Source organism: Hemibagrus wyckioides, linkage group LG06 (assembly GCF_019097595.1).
Source record: "Hemibagrus wyckioides isolate EC202008001 linkage group LG06, SWU_Hwy_1.0, whole genome shotgun sequence".
In the NCBI taxonomy this organism is placed as follows: domain Eukaryota; kingdom Metazoa; phylum Chordata; class Actinopteri; order Siluriformes; family Bagridae; genus Hemibagrus; species Hemibagrus wyckioides.
In genome coordinates, this window is record NC_080715.1 from 27,108,897 (window position 1) to 27,130,266 (window position 21,370).

The window sequence follows — 21,370 nt, forward strand, 5'->3', positions numbered from 1 at the left end:
AATACTGAAGCTAAACCTCAAGACATCAGACCTGAAAGTTAAAAATAGATTGACTTCAAGCAGCATAATGATTCTAAGCATAGCTCCACAGTTGTAACAAAACCAAATCCTGGAAGAAAATTTGTGTACTTATCTGCAAAAAAGTGTCTGAACAAGGAGTTACACCAGTTATTCAGAGAGGCTTGTGGAAGTATGATTCATCAACACTAACAAATGTATACAAAAGACTGGCCCACAGAAAACCTGATATAATAAATAAAAGCTCAAATAACTGTCTTTTAGCTAATTTTTAAAAATTAATCTTTTAGGGTAATAAAGTAAATAACTGAAGTGACTGATGATATGTGTGGAGTTGAGTTTGAATGTTAGCCTAGGTATGTAAACTTACTGTTATATTGTTACATTGCTTAAATGTATGTGTTTGTGAATGCTGCCGCTAATTTGTTAGCATAATGCTTAAGTTTCTCTAGCATGTTCGTATCAGGATTAGCGGCTGTTAAAGTATGTCAGAGCACATATACCAAAGGCAGCACAGTGTCAATTAAAATAAGTCTAGAAGGTTTAGCTAGGTTAGTAGCTGTACTCTATATGCTGATACATGTGCAGGAACAGGACCACTGGAATATTAGCATATAGTATTGCTAATGAGAACAGAAGGTTTGTTTATTCTATGTTCACTTTGTTCTAGCTTTCTTTCCACTTGTTCCATTGTTTATTCCAGTAGCACTATTCACCTCTTGAACTGTTCCACACTTTGTGTTGTTACAACCTGGAACCTAAATGCAGTTAATTGGGATTTGTGTCCATTTGATTTCCACTAGGTCTAACATAGCACTTTTTAAAGCACTCACTTTTCATCATGAAAGACACAGTTCAACATCAATGAACTGCTGAAGTACCTTCTTAACTTCCTTCAGAAAATTCTCATCTATCTTTTTCTCCTCTTTGCAGGTTTCAGCATAGTGCTTCACACATACTGGCATTAGTATTGTAAGTAAACTACGCCAATTAGTAAGAGAGTAGAACCATCTTTGGATGCAATTACAGCTTTAGGTCTAGGTCTTGGATATTTCTCGGTCAGCTTTACACATATGGAGATATTTACCTTGTTCAATGTCAGACTGCAAAAATCAGGCAATTAAAGCAAAATGCAACACTACACAACTGTAAGAATGTTGATCTTTGTAAGTACAACCTTTTTTTTTTTTTCAAGGTCCTTTTCGGGGTAAATTACACCCACACTATACAGTATACAGTCAAGAACTCAAAAAGTTATTGACACCTGTCAAAAACTGATAAACTTTACTTGAACTTTCTTTTCTCACAAACATTTGAAAAGAAAAATTACCTCCAAATGTTACCTCTTGCGCTCATCTCTCAAAAACATTTTTAAATGATGGATTTTATGACAACTTGTCAAAATTATTGACACCCTTAAAATTTAACAAATAAATCCTTGCAACAAAAACATTTCTTGTGCTGTGTGTGCTACTGAAAAACATAATGATTTATTTTCATCCAGGAAACTAGTGACTAAACGTACAAGCATGTCAGTTAAGCACTGGGGATGGGTTAAGAGAAAGCTAGTTTAATAAAGATGGTATAAATAAAACTGTACTTTTGGTTGTTATTGTTGTGATATCTCCAAGGGTGCATCATTCGTACCTTTAATGTGTCTTTCACAGGGTCTGTTGCCCAGTGGGGGCTTCACCTAATTATTAACCGTGGGGGTGCCAATATTTATGAAAGCAGGGTTTTTGCACAATGGAAACCCTTGGTAGCGTGCTTTGTCCTTATGGGTGGTAAAGCTTTTATGTGGTGTCTTTAGTGTCTTTATTTGACAGTTATTAGGTTTTGAAGTAACCAGACATGTGCATGGATGTCTTTTTCAGGAAATAGCAACAAACTGCTAGAACTTATGTTGCTTTAACAAAAAATTAAAGTGTCTGTACTGCATTTACTGATACAAAAGCAGTTTTTGTTGGTGTGTACAGTGCATGATTGCAAATTACAGGCACAGTGACTCAGGAATAAGATTCAATCTGATCCATTTTTGTATCTGAAGAAATACGTTATGTACATATGTAAAATCTTATTAGGATAAAACACATTCTGTTATTGGGATAAGCTATAACCAAAGACATCATATGTCAAATCTTTTTAAAATCAAGAGTATGACATAAATTATTTACTAATAGGGTGACCTTTTTTTTTTGCAAGAAAGTGGACTATATAATATATATAACAGTATACAAAAAGTCTATCTTGCAGCAATTAATCCAAACATACAGATAAGACATTTCCATTTTCATAATTATCCAGAGAGACTTATCTTATTGTATACAACTGAGGGATTGAAGGTTAACTGTCTTGCTCATGCTTAAGAGAATACTTTCTTGCTAATCAGTGCAGGGTTAACAACAACAAAAACGGTTGCTTTATTAGGGGAAAACCCACCATGACATATAACTTAATTTAAAATTTATATAGGAAATAATCTGTAATCACATAACCTGCAGAAGGATCAGCATTTAGAACATGCTTTTACACAAAACGATCCAAGCAATTATATATGCCTCATTACCAAGACTTTTGGCATGTACAAAAATAATAATAATAATAATAATAATTAACAAAAAAACATTACACCATGAACACAACTTTTTTTCATTCATTCAAAATATTTACTAGTGTATAGTCAGTGAGTAGCAGGTAGCAGGTTGCCACCTCACAGCTCCACGGTTTCATCCTGAACTCAGGTAACAGAGTTTCTGTGCATGTGGACTGGCTACTTTAAATTACGCTACATGTGAATGAATGTGTGTGTGTGTGTGCGCATGGTGCCCTGTGATGGACTGAAGCTCTGGGACAGGAGCTAGAAAAATGTTACCCCTGACCAGGATAAAGGGCATAGTGAAGATGAATAAATGAAAGAATGAATGAATGATTCAGCTCATCGCTGTCCTTAGCCCTTGTGTAATACTTTTATGCAGATATAGTGATTGTCTGTGGAACGAGTAAACTGAAAATTCGGGAAAAAACATTTGATACAATTGAAGTGGCATGAAAAGCTGCACCAAGCCTCATGTGCTAACACCTCAGGCTCCATAGCAATGTATCTGGAGACATCTATATTAAAACAGAACCAAGATCAAGTCCATAATATCTGAGCCCTGAATGCTAAAAAGGTCTGAATTCCTCCTGAATTCTCCTCCAAGATATAGACCCAAATCCCCAAAACAAAATTAAAGCATAAAAACATTTTAAAGTTTTAAATGAGCTAACTACAAACGGTTTTAAATAAACTTTGAGAGCTTAGGAAGGACTTCTGCATGACTTTTGCTTTGAAGGTTGGTAGCCAGGTTCCCAAAAAGAATCAAAATCTTGCATCTTGGTCTGGAAATGAATGTATTGTGGCTAGAAGATGAGGGTCTCAATTCCAGCTGCAACTGGAAGAGTGATCTGAAAGTTCTTGGAGGAGGTGTAAAGGTATCCTATTAAAGGCCTTCTTGTAGGGGGAAGATTTAAAGCTGAGACTTGAATTAATGTGGTAGTAAATGCATTAGGATCATAATGTGCAATTGTCCTGAATGAGACTGATTGAGAAAAATCTGATTAATTATCAGTCTATTAGTATGTCTCTGCCTATCCTTTCAAGTCCCCAAAGGGCAAGGATGATAAAGTATAACTCATATGGTTAAGACTTCCCTGACTCAGAAAGAGAAGCAGTTTCACAAAACCTGATTTCTGTGATCAGTGTGTTAGATGGTGTCACATGGGTAGTGAAAGGGACTAATGAAGTGGTCAAGCCTGTGCGAAGTCTCATGCAGAATCTTTGTAACTAGAGGAGAAAGAATGAGATGGGAATTTTTTAATATAAGTTAAATAAGACAGTGGTAATGTAGCAGTTCAGGCATGATTTCCACTGATTAGATTGGGTGCTTTAAAAAGAACCTAAGTTAGCTAACCGAGAAGTAGATCAGAGTCTTAAAGAGTGTAAGTCTGTCCCTTATTTCTTCTTCTTCTGAGTAATCTCAAGTATACCATGATTATTGTGCAGTAGCTTGATCCTTAGGGTATCAAGGCTTGTGGTAAAACATCCTGTCATCAGATGAATGGTGAAATGTTTCAATAGTATGTCACAGTCCAGGTCTTGTTATCTACAATGTCTCTTCATCATCTTCAGGGCCGCTACTAGGTAGCGCAGGTAGTGACTCTTTCAGCAGAATGTCATCCACCTGCTTTGCACTGTCCTCTGACTCTTCAGGAATGGATGGTGGTAGGCTGTCAGCGTCTGAATTGTTAAGCACATAGCCTGGCAGAGCCATGTGGGCACTGATGGAGGGGGCTCCAGTGCTGCGGTACACACGACTGGAGAAGAGTGTGGTGGAGCGTGTACCAGGTGCTCCTGTGGCCAGGTGTGATTGGCTGCTGGTGCTGTTGTTGAGGCCTGTTGGCACTGAGCCATACCGGTAAGTGCCACATACTACTGGACCCTTCCAGTCGAAGGCCAGGTTCAAGCGTGTCCAGGTTTTTTTTATTTCTGTCTGGACCTGATGGAGAGAGATGGATAGATAGATGTTATTTTAGAACTGGAATAATCACAGTTACCAGATCATTAGTGGTTAAAAATTGGTGGTTTACAGTATTAAAAGAGATTTGGACACCAGGCTTGAAAGAGTTAAACAATTAGGTTTAAACAAACTCACCTCTCCATTACAATAACAGTAGATTATGGACACAAAGAAACCCTAGAGGAGAAAAAGAATAAAAGAGAACTAAGACACATCCTTAATCATTTATCTGCAATAACTAAGTCTGTAAAAGATTCATTGCTGTAGACTCTTTACCATCGATGTATAAATGTATAAAATATTGAATCAGATTCTGACATCACACAGGCATTTGTGTGATATTGTAACAAGAATGACCACTGTGTGAGGAACAGAAAGAAGATTCCTCTGCCACAAACATTCAAGTTACAAATTAGTAAAAACATGGTCAAGTCAGGAATCATTCTTAATCTCAGCCTCAATACCTGACCCCTGTAAGCCCATCACAACTCCACTACCTGACCCCTGTAAATCCAACAGAACTCCACCACCTGACCCCTGTTAGCCTGTACCAACTCCACTATCTGACCCCTGTAAGCCCATAACAAATCCACTATCTAACCCCTGCAAGCCAGTCACAATTCTACTAACTGACCCCTGTAAGCCCATCACAACTACAATATCTGACCCCTGTAAGCCCATCACAACTCCACCACCTGACCCCTGTAAGCCCATCACAACTCCACCACCTGACCCCTGTAAGCCCATCACAACTCTACTAACTGACCCCTGTAAGCCCGTCACAACTCCACCACCTGACCCCTGTAAGCCCGTCACAACTCCACCACCTGACCCCTGTAAGCCCGTCACAACTCCACCACCTGACCCCTGTAAGCCCATCACAAATCCACCACCTGACCCCTGTAAGCCCATCACAACTCCACCACCTGACCCCTGTAAGCCCATCACAACTCCACCACCTGACCCCTGTAAGCCCATCACAACTCCACCACCTGACCCCTGCAAGCCCATCACAACCCCACTACCTGACCCCTGTAAGCCCATCACAATTCCACCACCTGACCCCTGCAAGTCCATCATAACTCCACCACCTGATCCCTGTAAGTCCAACACAACTCCACCACCTGACCCCTGTAAACCAGTCACAACTCTACTAACTGACCCCTGTAAGCCCAACACAAATCCACCACCTGACCCCTGCAAGCCCATCACAAATCCACCACCTGACCCCTGTAAGCCCATCACAACTCCACCACCTGACCCCTGCAAGCCCATCACAACTCCACCACCTGACCCCTGTAAGCCCATCACAACTCCACCACCTGACCCCTGCAAGCCCATCACAACCCCACTACCTGACCCCTGTAAGCCCATCACAATTCCACCACCTGACCCCTGCAAGTCCATCACAACTCCACCACCTGATCCCTGTAAGTCCAACACAACTCCACCACCTGACCCCTGTAAACCAGTCACAACTCTACTAACTGACCCCTGTAAGCCCAACACAAATCCACCACCTGACCCCTGCAAGCCCATCACAAATCCACCACCTGACCCCTGTAAGCCCATAACAAATCCACTATCTAACCCCTGCAAGCCAGTCACAATTCTACTAACTGACCCCTGTAAGCCCATCACAACTACAATATCTGACCCCTGTAAGCCCATCACAACTCCACCACCTGACCCCTGTAAGCCCATCACAACTCCACCACCTGACCCCTGTAAGCCCATCACAACTCCACCACCTGACCCCTGTAAGCCCATCACAACTCTACTAACTGACCCCTGTAAGCCCGTCACAACTCCACCACCTGACCCCTGTAAGCCCGTCACAACTCCACCACCTGACCCCTGTAAGCCCGTCACAACTCCACCACCTGACCCCTGTAAGCCCATCACAAATCCACCACCTGACCCCTGTAAGCCCATCACAACTCCACCACCTGACCCCTGTAAGCCCATCACAACTCCACCACCTGACCCCTGTAAGCCCATCACAACTCCACCACCTGACCCCTGCAAGCCCATCACAACCCCACTACCTGACCCCTGTAAGCCCATCACAATTCCACCACCTGACCCCTGCAAGTCCATCATAACTCCACCACCTGATCCCTGTAAGTCCAACACAACTCCACCACCTGACCCCTGTAAACCAGTCACAACTCTACTAACTGACCCCTGTAAGCCCAACACAAATCCACCACCTGACCCCTGCAAGCCCATCACAAATCCACCACCTGACCCCTGTAAGCCCATCACAACTCCACCACCTGACCCCTGCAAGCCCATCACAACTCCACCACCTGACCCCTGTAAGCCCATCACAACTCCACCACCTGACCCCTGTAAGCCCATCACAATTCCACCACCTGACCCCTGCAAGTCCATCACAACTCCACCACCTGATCCCTGTAAGTCCAACACAACTCCACCACCTGACCCCTGTAAACCAGTCACAACTCTACTAACTGACCCCTGTAAGCCCAACACAACTCTACCACCTGACCCCTGTAAACCAGTCACAACTCTACTAACTGACCCCTGTAAGCCCATCACAACTCCACCACCTGACCCCTGTAAGCCCATCACAAATCCACCACCTGACCCCTGTAAGCCCATCACAACTCCACCACCTGACCCCTGTAAGCCCATCACAACTCCACCACCTGACCCCTGTAAGCCCATCACAACTCCACCACCTGACCCCTGCAAGCCCATCACAACTCCACTACCTGACCCCTGTAAGCCCATCACAACTCCACCACCTGACCCCTGCAAGTCCATCATAACTCCACCACCTGATCCCTGTAAGTCCAACACAACTCCACCACCTGACCCCTGTAAACCAGTCACAACTCTACTAACTGACCCCTGTAAGCCCAACACAACTCCACTACCTGACCCCTGCAACCCCATCACAACTCCACCACCTGACCCCTGTAAGACCATCACAACTCCACTACCTGAGCCCCGTAAGTCCATCACAACTCCACCACCTGACCCCTGTAAGCCCATCACAACTCCACTACCTGACCCCTATAAGCCCATCACAACTCCACTACCTGACCCCTGTAAGTCCGTCACAACTCCACTACCTGAGCCCCGCCTGACCCCTGTAAACCCATCACAACTCCACTACCTGACCCCTGTAAGTCCGTCACAAGTCCACTACCTGAGCCCCGCCTGACCCCTGTAAACCCATCACAACTCCACTACCTGACCCCTGTAAGTCCAACACAACTCCACCACCTGACTCCTGTAAACCATTCACAACTCCACCACCTGACCCCTGTAAACCCAACACAACTCCACCACCTGACCCCTGTAAACCCATCACAACTCCACTACCTGACCCCTGTAAGCCCATCACAACTCCACCACCTGACCCCTGTAAGCCCATCACAACTCCACCACCTGACCCCTGTAAGCCCATCACAACTCCACTACCTGAGCCCCGTAAGTCCATCACAACTCCACTACCTGACCCCTGTAAGCCTGTCACAACTCCACTACCTGACCCTGTAAGCCCGTCACAACTCCACGACCTGACCCCTGTAAGCCTGTCACAACTCCACCACCTGACCCCTGTAAGCCCATCACAACTCTACCACCTGACCCCTGTAAGTCCAACACAACTCCACCACCTGATCCCTGTAAGCCCATCACAACTCTACCACCTGACCCCTGTAAACCCCTCACAACTCCACCACCTGACCCCTGTAAGATCTGTATGCTTACCCACTTTTTTTCACATCACCTTTGAGAACAGACTGTTCACTTGCTACCTAATACATCTCACCCCTTAACCAGAGTTACAGAATAATCAATGCTATATGACAAAGATAGAAAAAAGTTCTATATGACCCCCAGTACCCATTCTACTTTGCTCAGTGGTTTTAGCCATACTGCAAAAAGGAGGGAATTGCTTAAGACAAGATCATTTTGATATTATTAGTGTGTAACCAGTGCACCTATCTGTATGATAGTACATTGTGTGCATGAGCACATAATACTCGAACACGTTTTAGTAATGCCTCAAATACCACTAACACAGCTTTAATTATATATTATAGTGTGTTGAGAAGAATTTCAGTGAAATTCTCAAAAGCTACAGAAAGAAAGCAAAGTGAATGTACCAACGCTCAAACTTGCAAGAGTTATGAATTTGAAAGAGCCCTTATCATAACAAATGAACAATAGTGTGGAGTAAGAGTTTAATTAGTTGTTTAGCTTGTTTTATGTCTGTGTAAGTCTCCATTGGATAGTGATTAGCAGAAAATCATGACTGAGTAGAAAACTACACAGAGAAAACACTCAAGGGTGAACCTAAAGTGCCTCGCATTTTCCCATCACACCAAGAGCTACACACACACACACACACACACACACACACATGCTTAGAATGCTTAGAACAGGGGTGTCCAATCTCATCCACAAAGGGCCGGTGTGGGTGCAGGTTTTCATTCCAACCTAGCAGAAGCCACACCTGAGGCTAATGAAAGCCAAGATCAGTTGATTAAACAGGTGGAATCAGGTGTGGCTTTGTTGGAGAAATTACATAGATATCATACATCAGCCTAGATTTAAAATGGCAATGCTCTGCCTAGAAGTAGTGGTTATTTATCAAATATCAAATACCTATCAAATATCAAATACGTATCAAATATCTATCAAAAATATTTAGCTACTGATTAGTAGTAAGCTTTAGAGTAATGCAAATATATCAAATATATATCCTTTATAATATCAGGCTTTTGAGCTTTCGATTAATGCAAATGTATAACTTTTATAATAATCATGCAGAACTAGTGCTGAGAAGGGTGAAATAGAGGGGATTTTTTGGTGCTGAGGAGTTTGAAAGCGAGGGGATTTTCAGGGCCCAGAATAGTCACCCAGGTGAGAGAAGACAGATATATACGCTAGACATAACAGCATCTTATCAGCATCAGCATCGCTTAATAGGTAAAAGAGAAGCACATTTAAATTCAGACATAGAGGGTTTACCAAGAATTAGAAGCACATCTAAACTTAAAAATAGTAGCACATCTAACTTAGATCAATCATTTAATGAAATGTCAATGTCAAGATGACACAGAGAAAAAGATCAGGGTACTTATACATCATTGTGGGAGGCAGCGTGCGAGGTCAAGATGATCTGTGGAAGGCAGCGTGTGAGGTCAAGATGATCTGTGGAAGGCAGCGTGTGAGGTCAAGATGATCCGCGTGAGCAATTTGAAAGGTTGCGGTCAAATGAAGGAAGCGTGCCCTTCTATGTATGTACGGGGAACACCGAGAGAAGGAACATTGATGTCATCAAGGGGAGGATGTTTAATTAAGGGGCGGTATCGGGACAAATAAGAAAATATAGTAAGTATGTAAATGAAGGAAGGAGGGATTAAAGTAGCCATACGTTGAATATAATGTGAAATTGCTGGAAATATTTAAATTTGGAAAAGGAGGCACCATGGGGCGCCTGAGGTATAAGAAGAGGGGAATTTTTGGGGGTTTTTTTTAGACCAGCTGCTCTCTTCAGAAATGCATATGATTGACTGCATCTCTGAATAAAAAACCTGCTTCTTCTCATCTGCTGACTGAGATCTCCATTATTTTGGCTAAGTATTTGATAGTTTATTGAGTTCATTGGGTAAGATTATGGAAATAATAGAAATAGACACAATCTAAAATTCCACCCTATGATATGTCCACTCGGAGGGGACTCTGAGTTCTGACAACTTCTACTTGATTAGAATGAAAACCTGCACCCACACCGGACATTTGTAGATAAGACTGGACATTCTTACAACCTCATAGTGGATTCCTCTGTATTGTCAGGTCATTGGCTTGTGTTTTGTTTTGGTTCGGTTCATGTCCTGCCTCTGCCCAGGTATGGCCATTGATTGTCTCCTGTGTGTTTCCTGATTACTTTCACCTGCTTTTAGTTTGCCCCTCAATTAGTTTGTATATGTATACCCTCAGGTTCGCCAAGGTAAAGTATTGCTCAGTGTTTAGCCATTTGTCCATACCCTTCTTGTGTTTCTGCTGTTCTGGATGCCTGAGGTTGTAAGTTTCCTGATACCTTTTTTGGCATGAGTAACCTTAAATGTGCTATTACTAATCAGAGAATCTCCTGATGAGATTCAAGCCCTAATTTTTCACAGGTTTTTTTTCAGATTTTGGTTTAGAATAATTAGTTGGCTAAAATCCTGTGGGTATTAAATCCACTGGTCCATTCTTGTTCTAAAGGCTAGAGAGCTAGTGAGTCAGTACGCATTTATAAACTGCCTTGTCTAATGGGACTGAAATCCACCCACTCCTGAAGCTCTAGATTTGTTTTCAAAACAGTATATGAAATATATATATGATATTTTGATTCCAAAATGCTAAATTATTTCTTATGTTTTTTTTTTATTTAAATAAAAGGAACTGAATGCTCATGGATCACTACATAGTGTACTAATCACTGATCTGATTACAAGAAAACTGTTTAATAGTAGAAAAATAAATAAATAAATTAGTTTCTTTACAAAGAATATGATATGTCACAGCTTTATATTTAACAACCGACTACATACACAACTGTTCAAAAGTTTGGGATCAGTTTTCCAGTTGTGCACCAGTTCCTCCCTGCCTCACACTCCTTTTTCTGTTCTGGTTAGAACCAGTTTGCGCTGTTCTATGAAGGGATTAGTTCACAGCATGGTGAGATAAGTTCTTCCCATAGAAAGCAAGAAAGTTCTCACTATCTGCTTTCTATCATCCTGTAAACAAACCCACAACTCCTCATGCTCCAGATACTAAACTAAAGTATTTGCCCACCCTTAATTGTTGTTTTATATCAACACAAGTCCAGGACCATGTTTTGGAAAAGAATCGATCAAGGTTTGGATATGTAAAAAAAATCCAGCAACTGGATTAATCATATCACATCATGTCACTGTACTATATGCAAATCTAGTCATTGTATTCAGATACTATATTTTATCTATTTATTTTCATATTGCAATTTTCCAGCATAGTATCCATATATGCCATTTATGCCAGGCATACCATTCTGAGCAGTGAGAGGTGAAGTGAATAACACTGATTATCTCCTCATCATGGCACCTGTTAGTTGGTGGGATATATTAGGCAGCAAGTCAATATTTTGTCCTCAAAGTTGATGTGTTACAAGCACACTAACAGGTGCCATGATGAGGAGATAATCAGTGTTATTCACATCACCTCTCCGTATAACACATCAACTTTGTTCCCGGGCTGCAGTTGTCAGTATCTATCAAAAATATCCTTTAAGTGGGAGCCATGGAGGCTTACTTACTGGACTTGCTGCTAACATCTTGGTGCCAGATACCACAACACACCTTCAGGGATCTAGTGAAGTCCATGTCTTGATGGGCCAGGGCTGTTTTGGCAGCATAATGGGGACCAACACAATATTAGGCAGGTGGTCATAATGTTATGCCTGATTGGTGTAAGTTCTATTTTATTTTATTTTATTTTATTTTATTTTATTTTATTATATCATATCTTATTTATATTTTTATTTTATTTTTATTATTTCACATTAGTGTTAATTGGCTCTATTTTTTATATCAAGGACAAAAAAATGTACATTTTCATATAACATCACCTTATTATTATGAGGTTAAACACAAAATGTTATAATAAATGTAAAGGTGGTAATAATTATGGATACATACATTACAATTAATGGATCTTCTGATGATGTTCAGATTATCTTTTCAGAGTAGTCGTGCTGAGACAGAAAGTGAGGCAAAACCTTTGGAGAGTTCATCTAATTTTGTGTGAACTTTATGATTCTAGCACTGACATTGCTACGTGATATTTTAAACAGTAATGTTATTATCAGCTTACAATGGATTTGTTAAGCTTCAGGCTTTGGTGTGACTAGCAGCCTCAAACAGATCCTTATTTGTCAAAGATAAAGTAATTCACTCTGTTGTATTTTGTAAGTATTTCCATTTAGAAGCGGAATATCTGAAAAATAGGCTTATAAGAAATAGGGTAAGACTTATAAGGCTGCACTTATATAGATAAATTTATATAGAGATGGGATCTCCGGAGGTGGTAATGTAGAGTTTTGAACAAATCCAGTGTTTTGCATCAGCAAGAAAACAGAGTGCTTCATGTTTAAAACTGCTCTGGCAAGTTGATATCCTTTTCCCCTACTGAATATACTGACATTTTAGGCTTTGATTTCTCCAATCATATCAACTCGAAGCTTTCCGTAGAGTTTAGATGAAATCGCAAAAATAAATAGTCACTTTTTTTTACTTTTACAATAGTATCATTCGTGAGCTCAGAGTTTAGGCAGATTACAAAGTTTATAAGGTATAACGTTTTTTTTCAGGCAGAACTATCAATGCTTTAAATGGCTGACTTTTTCTGGCTTAGAGGGCACATACCAGCTCTTCCTGAATTAGCATATGAAAGCTATTAGTAAAAAAATATCCCTTGCCAAACACTGAGTCAGACCCAGAGAGAGCGATATGTATGCATTACTGAGTAGCTTACTGTGGGGATTAAATTAGCATGATCCTCTGTCATCATGGGAAAAAAAATCAAAAATCAATTATTAGGTATTACATTGATAACAGAATTATTTTAATCCTAATAATTAACCTGAACATACCATGAATATTAAAAATACAATAGATATGCCAAATAATCAATGCCTGCATGAATGATTGTTCATCAAATCAATGAGTAAAATTAAGCCCACAATGATTTTAATAAATGAAGACATTATTTACTTAAATTAGGAAGTGAAGGTGAATAGTAAAGTCTTAACTTTTTACACATAATAATTAATCATGGAATCATTTTGAGTAATTTTTATTATCATTTAAACATTTTTTTTTTTTAATATCAGTGAAACTGCATTAATCCAGAAGTCTAATATTTATTAATATGAATTGATGTAGCTAATAATGTTAGCTAATGGTTTAGTGATGTAAAGGTTTAGAAATATATTATTGTTTGCTGTTATTGGAGAATTTGAGCATAGTGGACTGTCTTTAATTTATGTTCGCTTCCACTGCAGATCTATGAGTTTGGAATTCTAATAACAACCGCTTCCAATAACTTCTGCATTCAAAGTTCAGTTTAAAGAACTTGCACTATAGTGTAAGGTTTGGTAGTATACATTTCTGTCAAAACACAAATCTTGCCTTCTGCAAGCGCATAAGCCAAGTCTGCGAGGAGATATGGAGATAAAACGACGAGCTGCCAGGAAGTGCAAGATGCCCCAACTGCACACAGGATTTTCAGGCTAAACAGCAGCTGTCATGCTGTACTTTACAGTCTAAGACAGGAGAGCGTGAGGTCTGTGCAATCAGGAGCACCGGCTTTGTCAAAACAGCAGGTGATTCGGAAGGCTCATGAATAAATTTACTTAAATGCACTAGACTTGGGTTCAAAGCTGTCACTGAAGATATATAATTTTACAAAAAATATCCACAATTCCTGCACTAGCATTGTTCACCCAGCTTTCAAGAATAGCACATACACAGCACTAAGAAATTTGCATTACATTGTACTTTGATCGTGAAAGTGTGGTCGAAACCGAGGTCCTGTGTACCTGTAGAAGAAGTGAATATTTTCCCATATATATATCTGTAATAAATAGACATTTCTATTTCATTTCAAAAGACTTTTGACAATTTCTTCACCTGAAGTATTTCCAACTTTCTCAGAAAACTTAAAAACAATGGAGCACCACTATGAAAAGTACTGTACTATATTATTAAAATCAATCTTCTTATTGTTGCTTATACGTTTTTTTTTTTTTTTTTACATCATTTTACCAACGTGATTGAATAAAACATTACTGTTTAATAGCTCAGGGATTAAGTAGGAATGAATGAGTAGTACTGCATTAACTAGTAAACTACAAATACTGAATAATGACTCAGTGAATAATAATACTATGAAAGTAATACAGTGAGGGGAAAAAGTATTTGATCCCCTGCTGATTTTGTACGTTTGCCCACTGACAAAGAAATGATCAGTCTGTAATTTTAATGGTAGGTTTATTTGAACAGTGAGAGGCAGAATAACAACAAAAAAATCCAGAAAAACGCATTTCAGAAAAGTTCTACATTGATTTGCATTTTAATGAGTGAAATAAGTATTTGATCCCCTATCAATCAGAAAGATTTCTGGCTCCCAGGTGTCTTTTATACAGGTAAGGAGCTGAGATTACAGTAGGAAAGACACCTGTCCACAGAAGGAAGCAATCAATCAGATTCCAAACTCTCCATCATGGCCAAGACCAAAGAGCTGTCCATGGATGTCAGGGACAAGATTGTAGACCTACACAAGGCTGGAATGAGCTACAAGACCATCACCAAGCAGCTTGGTGAGAAGGTGACAACAATTGGTGCAATTATTCCCAAATGGAAGAAACACAAAAGGACTGTCAATCTTCCTCGGTCTGGGGCTCCATGCAAGATCTCACCTCATGGAGTTTCAATGATCATGAGAACAGCAAGGAATCAGCCCAGAATTACACTGGAGGATTTTATCAATGATCTCAAGGCAGCTGGGACCATAGTCACCAAGAATACAATTGGTAACACTCTACGCCGTGAAAGACTGAAATCCAGTAGCGCCCGCAAGGTCCCCCTGCTAAAGAAAGCACATGTACAGGCTCATCTGAAGTTTGCCAGTGAACATCTGAATGATTCAGAGGAGAACTGGGTGAAAGTGTTGTGGTCAAATGAGACCAAAATCCAGCTCTTTGGCATCAACTCAACTCGCCGTGTTTGGAGGAGGAGGAATGCTGCCTATGACCCCAAGTACACCATCCCCAGGTGACAGGACAACTGCACCGCATCAAAGGGATGATGGACAGGGCCATGTACCGTTAAATCTTGGATGAGAACCTCCTTCCCTCAGCCAGGGCATTGAAAATGGGTCGTGGATAGATATTCCAGCCTGACAATGACCCAAAACACACGGCCAGGGCAACAAAGGAGTGGTTCAAAAAGAAGCACATTAAGGTCCTGTAGTGGCCTAGCCAGTCTCCAGACCTTAATCCCATAGAAAATCTGTGGAGGGAGCTGAAGGGTCAGCCACAAACCCTTAATGACTTGGAAAGGATCTGCAAAGAGGAGTGGGCCCAAATTCCTTGAGATGTGAGATGTGTGCAAACCTGGTGGCCAACTACAAGAAATGTCTGACGTCTGTGATTGCCAACAAGGGTTTGCCACCAAGTACTAAGTCATGTTTTGCAAAGGGGTCAAATACTTATTTCAATCAATAAAATGCAAATCAATGTATAACTTTTTTGTGTTTTTCTGGATTTTTTTGTTGTTATTCTGTCTCTCACTGTTCAGATAAACCTACCATTAAAATTACAGACTGATCATTTCTTTGTCAGTGGGCAAACGTACAAAATCAGCAGGGGATCAAATCATTTTTTCCCTTACTGTAGTTGAGTAGATCATTATGAGCTAATCCATCATTAACACTAATAGATTCATTTCTACTCACATCAATGTCTCATGTCTTACTTACACTGTAAAACACAACAGCCTCATTAAATTATGCGACCTTATTTCTTCTCAATTGTCAATTGTATCTATCAAAAGTATCCTTTAAGTGGGAGCCATGGAGGCTTACAGGGATCTAGTGGAGTCCATGCCTCGATGGGTCAGGGCTGTTTTGGCAGCGAAAGCGGGACCAACACAATATTAGGCAGGTGGTCATAATTTTATGCCTGATTGGTGTAAGTTCTATTTTATTTTATCATATATCTTATTTGTATTTTTATTTTATTTTTATTATTTCACATTAGTGTTAATTGGCTCTATTTTTTTTTTTTATATCAAGGACAGCCGTAAAAAAAATAAAAATAAATAAAAGCATTTCACTACGTCATACTGTGTATTATTGTGTACAGTATATGCAAAATAAAATTTGAGCATTATGCTCTGGGAATACTTTTTTTTCAGCAGGGACTGGGAAATGTCCTTAGGACTAGATAATGCCAAATTCATAACAATTACTGGAAAACATGTTCTAGTCTGGTGACTGGTCTGAAGGTTCAAATTCAGATAGAACAATGACCCTAAGCAAGGAGACTGGAATGGTTCAAATCCAAAATCAAGAACCTGAATATGTGAATGTAACCGGTGCGGTCGCGGCACCCAGTGAGACTTATGTGGTCGCACAATTGTAGACGGCTTTGGACCACCAGTTAAAAACTTCTTCTGCGTTGTGTTGAAAAACATATACTGTACTGAAGGCATTCAGTCATCTGAACCTTTTATTCTGTGCAGCATCTTTAATCAAGTTGCTCCAATTCCCAGATTTGGTTAAAGGGTAACAACATAACTTAAGATAACGTAAAATGACAAAAAATATCACCACATTTAATGAAAATAATATTAAATACATAAATTAAGATAAAATTGTTTTAGATATGGAACTCAAGTTTTTCAAATTAAAAGGTAATCCATTGTCTTGACGACTTGTGAGTTGAATCAAAGCTTATCTTAGGGTTGTTAAAAAATTTGGGATTGCTCGGAAATGTAGTTGTTTTCCAAAGAAAAACTCATTTTAATCCATTTCAAAAACATAAAACAGCCTTTAAGGTCATGGTTGTTGCCAAGCACCAGACAAAAAAGCAGCAGAATTAATTTAGGGAGTTTTATTAAAACAACAAGCAAACAATCCAAAGAGTAGAGCGAAGTCAAGGTGATCGTCAAACACTACTGGTCGAAGGTTTGGAATCATTTGGAAATTTACCTTGTTTTCCAAAGAAAACCCCATTTAAATCCATTTCAGAGACATAAAACTAATCAGATGATTTTTAAAGAAAGATCTACATTATCAGCACCCATCAGTCCTCTGGTTCAATCTCATGTTGTTGTTGTTTTTTTGCCATGTTTTCCAAGTGAATCATTTTATAATGCTAACTGATTATTTTGTAATGGTGCACCGCTGTATACTGTTGTACTGAGGAGCAATGTGTCCTTCTTTAGGTTAGTTTAGTATCTGGAGTATCATTAGTTGTGGGTTTATTTACAGTCTCAAAATAAGCAGATAGAAAGAACTTTCTTGCTTTTCATGGGAAGAACTTATCTTACCATGCTGTGAACTTATCCCTTCATAGAACAGCGTAAACTGGTTCTAACCAGAACAGAAAAAGGAGTGTGAGGGAGGGATGACCTGGAACTAGAAAACAAGAAAATTACCAACTGATCCCAAACTTTTTAACGCTAGTGTATGTTTAGCTTTTATAGCATATTATTGTTTAGAAACATAAAAACACATGGTCAGTGGAGGAAGCAGATGTCAACACACCCGTTATTCCTCACTGTCCTGCCTGCATTTATAAAGAAGACTCTAGCTAAAGCACGAATGGTATAATGGCTAGCAGAATTTCTTCTTTTGTTTCCTCCTATCATTCTTTAAGTGTTCATTATGAAGAATTATCACAAAGGAAGCACACAGTTGTGTAGAATGTCTCTGTGCACTGTAACTATACAGTTTCTCCTCACTGGAGTGTTCCAGCACGACAATGCCCCTTTGCATGCATAAAGCAAGGTAACCATGGAGACATGGTTTGGTAAGGATGCTCTTTCTGTCCAGCACAGAGTCCGGACTTCATTCCCACTGAAGGATGAACTGGAACACTGACCGCACCCCAGACCTCCTCTTCCACCATAAGTGCCTTGATCTGACTACTTGTGGCTACATGGACAAATCTCCATCTAGTGGCAATCCTTTCCAGAAGAGTGGCGGTTATTATAACTGTAAAGTGATGAGATGGTCATGTGTCCAAACACTATGTTCCAGCATAGTGACCTATCTACAGCATCGATGTACCTTGTAAAGTTTATCATGCAATCTTTATTCCTTGAATAAAGATTGCATGCATCTTTCCTTGCATAATAATTCTGAAATCTGATTACATTAGCTATGCAAGCATTAAACCAATGATTAAGTACCTGGAAGGAGTTGAAGAAGAGCTCACAGTACATCCGCACTTCCCAGCCGACTCCCTTGAAGGTATGCGGCATCCCAACAAACACGATGTAGTGCACACCGAAAACGAACACCAACACCAACGTGGATTTAGCCAGCTTCCTGGTTACAGACACAAAGAGGGAGATGGAGAGGGGTGTCATTATATTAATTAATATGGAGGTAGAATTTAATAGATGACATTTCAGAAGATACAGTGCACAAACTGAACCTGTGAGCTGACTTTAACTTCTAACTAACTTTTTCTTTCTGCTAAATATAATAATGAGAAAACACAGGAAAAGGTAGGTACAATCTATATTTTCAACACTATACAGTAAAAAATGGAAAATGTGTTTATTCATCTTCACTTTATTCTCATCAGAGCTGCAGTGGATCTGGGACCAACCCAGAGACTAGTGAGTGCAAACTAATGATACTCCCTTGATGGAAAGCCAGAGGACCAATTTAGCCACTAATCCTCATATTGGCATGGTTTTAGTAGGTGGCACAATGCTGGAGTTCCTGGACAAAATCCAGATGGAAAACAAGTGAAACTCTGTGCAGACACTAACTTGAGCTCAGTCTCACCTCACCAAAATAAGCAATTATATTCTTCACCAAGTTCTGTATTATCAGGATAACTCAAAGCATAATTTCACATTATTGGAATAATTTCTGAGTGACATTTCAGGGATCATAATGGAGACTGTCATATGGCGAAGGCTAGAGATAATATTGGGCTCGAAAATACTCAGATGATCCACCAACTTCCCACCAACACAAACTCCCACAGAAGAATCAATGAGCTATAATAATGATCCCGCTTTCATACAAAATCTAAAACTTTAGCGATACAGTGAAACCTTGGCATATGAATGTAATTCGTTCTGGTGGCAAGTGCTTAAGGTGAAAATCTGTCTTGAGATACAAATGAGAATTTTCTCATAAAAAATAATGTAAATGCAGATAATCCGTTCCAGCCACCCCAAAATATTACCAATATGAAGTGTATGTAAACTGTATGGCTGCTTACAAAGAACTGACCCAAGCCAAGCATTCCATGTCAAGGGTCCTCACAGCAAGTCATGCCACCAAACTTGGGCTAAAAATAGAACAGACCACCCAAGCCACCAATCTGCCAACAAAAAGGCAACGTTGGTATCGTGGGTTGACTCTTTCAAAACAGCTTTTGCTGACTGAAAAAAAATTCGTAAACTTGCTTCACTTGGCTTTCCACTGACGCAAAAAAGTTTTGAACGGCTCCCGGATGTACGGTTTGGTAAGGTTCGTTCGTATGCCAAAAATGCTTCATATGCTGATGCAAATTTCTTGCAAACTTTCAATTCTTAAGGTGACATTTCATGGGGTGGTGGTGATGGTGGGGGGTGACTGTATGCTGAGTTTCCACTGTAATGAAGAAACTAACACAGAAAGAATAAAACTAATTAAAATAACACAGAAAAGCTATAAACAAAGTGTTCATTTAATCAAATAGATAGCATTATTATATTCAAAAAGACAAACATTTAAAAGCACACCTTTAAAAACTGAAATGTGAACTGCACCCTCTCTAATAATTTTGTAAACATGGGTGATGTGGCCTTGACTGGGCAGTGCCATCTGTCCAGACTGCCACCTGTGATACACTGCATACTGCAATGGGAATAGTGTCCAAAAGCACTGAATTGATTACTGTTATTATGCACAACAAATTGCATGCCTTTCCGTTTGCTTGTCCTCCAACTGAATGGGACAAATGAACTTTTAACACTAGAAAGCAAAATGTAGTAATTATCACTGCTTTATGTGCATGATCTGGATCCCCCTATTTGCCATGAAAGAGCAGTTAAACCATCTGCTTTGAAGATTTATTGGAATCAAATCAGCAAAAACAAAAAGCTGATGGGGGTCTGATAGCAGAACAAGACAGAATTCTGATATGGAATGTTGTCTATAAGCAGCACTGTTTCCTTATTTCTCTCACTGTATCTCCCTTGACTTCTTTTTAAACAGAAGACAATTATTCCTGTAGCATACACTCAGTCTCTCTTGGATAAAAAGACCAAACAGCATTACCAGGAAGCTCTTCTCACATTAATAGCATTAAACCCACTGGGGCTGTTCACTTCAGTAACTCCTGGAATGCCGGTAAGTATAACTGTTATTTCAGTACCAGTACTCCATGATTTATATCAGTATTTATAAAATGATGAAAAGAGAATATCTCAGGACAAACCTGTACTGTTTTCTCGTGTCGTATCTGCCTGCGTTGGTTTCCCGGATCTTGGTTGCCAGAACCCGAACAATATTCACAAACAGGATAAAGTTTAGCTGAGCAGGAGAGGAAAAAAGTCAATTATGTGATAAATTGCTTACAAAAGTGTTAATTAATTCATTCAGTTTCAGCAATAAACCTTCCTCTCTGTCAGTGGGTCAATGAAATGATCTTCACTCGAAAGAAATACATCTTATATTCAAGACAAATTATCCTCACACACACACACACACACACACACCTTTTTCCTATTACCAATTCCCAATTTTGTTAATTTACAAAATACAATCATTTAAAAGCGAGGCTAGAAACAGGCTTCCTCCAAGGCAATGCAGCGCATTCATTAGAGGTTTTTGACAGGTGCTGAGCTTACTAAACATTTCACAGATGTAATCACAGTTTGTGAATCAAAGCCTGTCAATGCTGGTCGCCACCAGATGCCTATTTTGCTTTGAATCATGAGTGTTTTGTTTAGCATTAGGAATTAGCGTAATGGTTTTTATGTTGCTGGTTGAGG

General features: G+C 39.8%; 1 protein-coding gene across 1 annotated transcript in view; it reads right to left on the reverse strand.

Moving 5' to 3' along the window:
- Positions 1–1,354: 1,354 nt before the first annotated feature.
- The window catches only part of pth2ra (parathyroid hormone 2 receptor a), a 90,602-nt gene continuing 70,586 nt past the window's right edge, over positions 1,355–21,370 (reverse strand). Inside the window, exons 10-13 of the mRNA XM_058393184.1 lie at positions 20,815–20,909; positions 18,560–18,698; positions 4,710–4,751; positions 1,355–4,553 (exon numbers count right to left, since the gene is read on the reverse strand). Coding sequence (XP_058249167.1) covers positions 4,161–4,553; positions 4,710–4,751; positions 18,560–18,698; positions 20,815–20,909 — 669 coding nt within the window. The 3' untranslated portion in view covers positions 1,355–4,160. The remainder of the gene's footprint in view (positions 4,554–4,709; positions 4,752–18,559; positions 18,699–20,814; positions 20,910–21,370) is intronic.